The sequence below is a fragment of the Sorex araneus genome, chromosome X (assembly GCF_027595985.1).
Source record: "Sorex araneus isolate mSorAra2 chromosome X, mSorAra2.pri, whole genome shotgun sequence".
Taxonomy (NCBI): Eukaryota; Metazoa; Chordata; class Mammalia; order Eulipotyphla; family Soricidae; genus Sorex; species Sorex araneus.
In genome coordinates, this window is record NC_073313.1 from 303,570,192 (window position 1) to 303,574,845 (window position 4,654).

At 57.6% G+C, this 4,654-nt stretch overlaps 1 protein-coding gene across 1 annotated transcript; it reads left to right on the plus strand.

The window, feature by feature from the left end:
- Positions 1–3,492: 3,492 nt before the first annotated feature.
- TMSB10 (thymosin beta 10) lies at positions 3,493–4,279 on the plus strand. The gene is made up of 3 exons (XM_055122252.1): positions 3,493–3,659; positions 3,772–3,884; positions 3,976–4,279. Exons 2-3 carry the CDS (start codon positions 3,785–3,787, stop codon positions 4,008–4,010), a joined length of 135 nt encoding a protein of 44 aa, XP_054978227.1. The 5' UTR covers positions 3,493–3,659; positions 3,772–3,784; the 3' UTR covers positions 4,011–4,279.
- The last annotated feature ends 375 nt before the right edge of the window (positions 4,280–4,654 follow it).

The window sequence follows — 4,654 nt, forward strand, 5'->3', positions numbered from 1 at the left end:
TCATTCTTCATTCCACAAGATTTGTCACTTAGGAGCCTCTTCATCCTTATCTCTTCCACATCCAGATCACTGCCAGATACCTTGTTGGGCCTCTGGTAAAAGTTTAAGGCATAAGCCCAGGTATGAGTATCACAAAAGATTTTTCGGGAAACCACCAAGTGGAAGCTAAATGCTACGTCAGGAGCTGTTTCATCTCTGGGCCGCACAACACTGCATCCCCGTAAAGTGCCATTTCTTTTGCTCATGAATTTGCAACTTGGCCAGATTGTCTCTGTACCTTGCAGCATCAACTGGGACCATTCGAAGCTTCGAGGGCTCATCGGTTCATATGGTTAGTGTTTGAGGGAGACTGGTGCTTGGAACTCAGATGAGGCTGTGGCTGGAAGTCCTACAAACGGCCTTTCCTGGTAGATGGTGGAGATATCCTCAGAGAAGCAAAGCCATGGCCCTTGGTGAGCGAAGTGCCTGAGAATTACAGACATCTTTAAACAATGCCTATAAGCCTGAAGAAAACAACAGACTTAACCATTGTTCTTAAGAAACAAATATCACAGAAGCTGCCCTGTTTCTTTTGTTTTATTTATTTAAATTTATTTATTTTTTAATTAGTGAGTCACAGTGAGGGAACAGTTACAGATTCATACATTTTCGTGCTTGTTTTTCCCTCATGCAATGTTTGAGAGCCCATCCCTCCACCAGTGTCCATTCTCCACCACCAATGAACCCACCCCCCCACCTATTCCCCCCCTCCCCTGCCTCTGTGGCGGGGCATTCCAATTTGATATCTCTCTTTCCTTTTGGGTGTTGTGGTTTGCAATAGGTGTATTGAGTGGTCATCCTGTTCAGTCTCTAGTCTACTTTCAGCACGCATCTCCGTTCCCGCGCAGGATCTCCAATCACATATTACTTGGTGTTCCCCTCTCTATCTGGGATGACTTTCCCCCAGCGTGTGAGGCCGGAAGCTGCCCTGTTTCTTGACAGGAGTCTCAGAACTGAGCTAGAAGAGAATTAAAATGCCTGCAAATCCACCTAAAGTTCTTTTGGTTAAAGAATCCCACATGTGGGGGCTAGAGCGATAGCACAGCGGGTAGGACGTTTGCCTTGCACGCTGCCGACCTGGGTTCGATTCCCAGCATCCCATATGGTCTCCGGAGCACCGCCAGGAGTAATTCCACTCTGAGTGCAGAGCCAGGAGTAACCCAAGTGCATCGCTGGGTGTAACCCAAAAAAAAAAAAAAATCCCACATGCCCGTATATTTGAAATACATATGTGACTCTGTAACTCTAGCCAGAATAGCTGGAGAGATAGCAGAGGAGCAAGGCGCCAACCTGGTTCAATTCCCAGCACCCCTGATCCTCACCAGGGGTGATCCCTGAGCACAGAGCCAGAAGTAAGCCCCAAGCATTGCCCTGTGTCGCCCAGAAACCAAAATAAACAAACAAACAAAAAAACTCAGCAGCAGTCCTGACCTTCTCTGTCCTGTCTCCTGGCTGGACAAAGAAGACTGACAGGGGTCCTGGAGGAAGGAAAAGTAATGGGGCCACTGGGGTCACTCCACGGAGAGCCTGCTGCTGGTCTACAGGGAAATAAACCATAACTGGAGGAGAGTCACTTCCGTGACTGTGTATGCCCATTGTTTGCAGAAAAGCTGGGTATTTATTCAGGAAGTCTTCATTCTTCTTCCTCTCCCACCTTGCGTGGACGACCCTTGAGAGCTGATTGGGGCAAGGAAAGGTAACAGACATGAGGTGCCATGACATACTTTTCCTGTTTGTTTTCGGACCACCCCAAGCTGTGCTCAGGACTTAGGCCTCACTCCTGGCTCCATCATTCCCGGCCCTGGTGGGTTCAAGGGCTCCTACGGAGTACTGGGGTTGAAACCCAGGTCAGCTGTGCAACAGGAAAGTGCCTTCCCTGCCACCGTCCCCCTTCCTGACATACTCTTACACATACATTAACACCTCCCCATGGTCTTGTCACACAACCCTCTTGCTCCTTTGCCCAGAGACACCCGTGAAGCAGACCTGGATCCAATTGGCAAGTTGGAGCCCAGCCCAGCCCAGCCGAGCCCAGCAGAGGCTGTCCTGTAGATGAATGAGCAAGGCGGAAAGGATCCTCCGCTGAATCACTGAGTTAGGGTGTCCTGTGCCCCAGAGACCGCAGCCACCTTTGATGGATATGCCAAATAAGTGTAAGTGTGGCATGTCCTGGGGTTGGTCCGGTCGTTACCTTTCTGCTTGATAACTGTTCTCTCTGACTTTGTTAAAAGCCTCTCACAGATGAAGAAACTGGGGTGCAGGAAGTCTCCCTAGGATCACACAGGGAGTTTGGTAGGTCAAATTCACAAGCTGAAGAGGCTCCCCACCCCTTTCTGTCCCAGACACACTCAAGGCAAGGTGAGAGAAGCAGATAAAACCAGGAAGAGGGGCAGGGCAGAATTTGGGATGTCCCCTCAATCTCACATGAGCAGCGCTTGGGAAAACTCCTTGTCATTTGGAAAGGAAAGTTCAGGATCTACCAAACAAGGAGCAGCTCCCCCCACCGCTCCCCCACCTCAAGATGTTACACAGGCTAAAAACACGCTTTCAGATGCGAATAACTGCGTTCTATCGGTCATGGGTTAATACAGGAAAAAAGAATATCTGTAGTGGCGTCGTCGAGGTTAACGCAAAGAGGAAAGCCGCACCCTCAGACACAGCGTTCCTCGAAGGCCCGGGAGGGAGCACCGGGAGCCCTTCCGGGACCCCTTCCGGGACCGCCCGCCCCCACCCCCGCCTCCGTGCACACAATATTGGAACACTTAGGGGACACGCCCCGGGTCCCGCAGGGGCTGCCCAGATCTGGGAAGAGCAAACAGCTGCGGTGGAAACCTGTTCCCACCCACACCAAGCAGACTCTCGGTTCCCGGGACCCCCCGCTTGGCGGGGAGAGGGGGGAGTCTGAAAGAAGAGAATAAAAGGGCGGGGGGAGGGGAGAGGGGAGTGGCGGAGCCAAGGCTAGAGCCGCGGGGGCTGGGGGGCTGGGGGACTGGGGGGCGGGGGGTGGTGGTGGACGACTGTCTCCAGAGAGCCGGGAATGCTGTAGGGCGCGCGTGCACGGCCACACACATACACGCACACACGCAAACGCACACACACGAACACACACACGCACACACATGCACACACGCATGTACGCACACACGCAAACACACAGGCACACGCACACGCAAACACACAGAGGAAGGCACATGCACACACGCATGTACATATACACACACACGCAAACACAGGCACACACGCGCAAACACACACAGGAGGACACGCGCGCGCACACAGGCACACGCGCACACACACACGCACACACACACACACAGGAAGGCACACACGCACACATACACACAGGAAGGCACGCGCGCACACGCCCACTCTGCGGGTGGAGCAGACTCCCCGCGAGACGTGCGGCCGCAGCGGCGCGCGGGGCGCGGGCGTGGGAACGGCGGCGGGGCCCGGAGCCGCCCGCGCTGCCCCCGCCCCTCGGCTCGGCGCCGCCCCTGCTGCGGCGGGCGAGGGGCGGGCCGGGGCGCGGCGTATATAAGGCGAGGGGCGGGCGCCGCTCTTTTGTCTCGGCTGCTGCGGCGCGAGTGGGAGCGGCGGACGGCGCTGGAGGGAACCCCACGGTGAGCCGGGCTCGGGCCGGGGCGCCCGCGGGGGGAGGCCGGGGCAGCTGGGGGGGGGCCCGACGGGGCGCGGGCCGAGGGCCCCGGGCCGACCGGCGCTGTGCCCCGCCAGGGCTTTGCAGAAAATGGCAGACAAACCGGACATGGGGGAGATCGCCAGCTTCGACAAGGCCAAGCTGAAGAAGACGGAGACGCAGGAGAAGAACACCCTGCCGACCAAAGAGAGTGAGTGCCGCCCCGCCCCCCGCGCGCACAAAGCCCGCGCCCCCGGCCCGCTCCGCGCGGGTGTGCTCACCGCCCCCCCTCCCCGCCGCAGCCATCGAGCAGGAGAAGCGGAGTGAGATTTCCTAAGGCGCCCGCCCCGCCCCCGGCCCCCGCGAGGACCCCCCAGCCGTGCTGCGGAGGAAGAGCCACCTGCGAGATGGACGCGAGCGACACGCTGCACTGTGAACCCGGGCGCTCCGCGCGCGCGCCCCCGGCCCGGGGGGCTCCGAGGGACCCCGCCCCGCCCCCCGCCCCCGCCTCCCCCTCGGGACTGCCAAATTCTCCGGTCCGCCCTGGGATGGTCTAGACAATGATTTGTATGGTTCGTGAGAATAAAACACACCTCGTGGCTCGGCTGGCGTGGTCTGAGTGTCTTGGTGGAGTCTGCGCGGGCCGCGCCGCTTTGGGGGGGTGGGGGGCTCGGGCAGGGCCGCGCGGGTGCGGGACCTTTTCTCGGGTTTGGGGTTTTTTTTTTTATTTCTACCCGCCGTGAGGATCCGCTTCTGCACCCCAGCTCCTAATACAACGCCCTCGAGCGCGTTTGGACATTCCTAGAAGCGATTCAGTGCGGGGGTGAGCAGGATGCTCCCCGCGCCCCCAAAAAAAGAGCTGGCTCTGTTTTTTGATAAGGTTTCCCTACCCCCTGGTGCACACCGCGAGACCCCCAGTAGTTTCAAGTCTGAGGCGCCGGGGAGAAAGACTGAGCGGGGCTGGGGCGACGGGGAACAAGA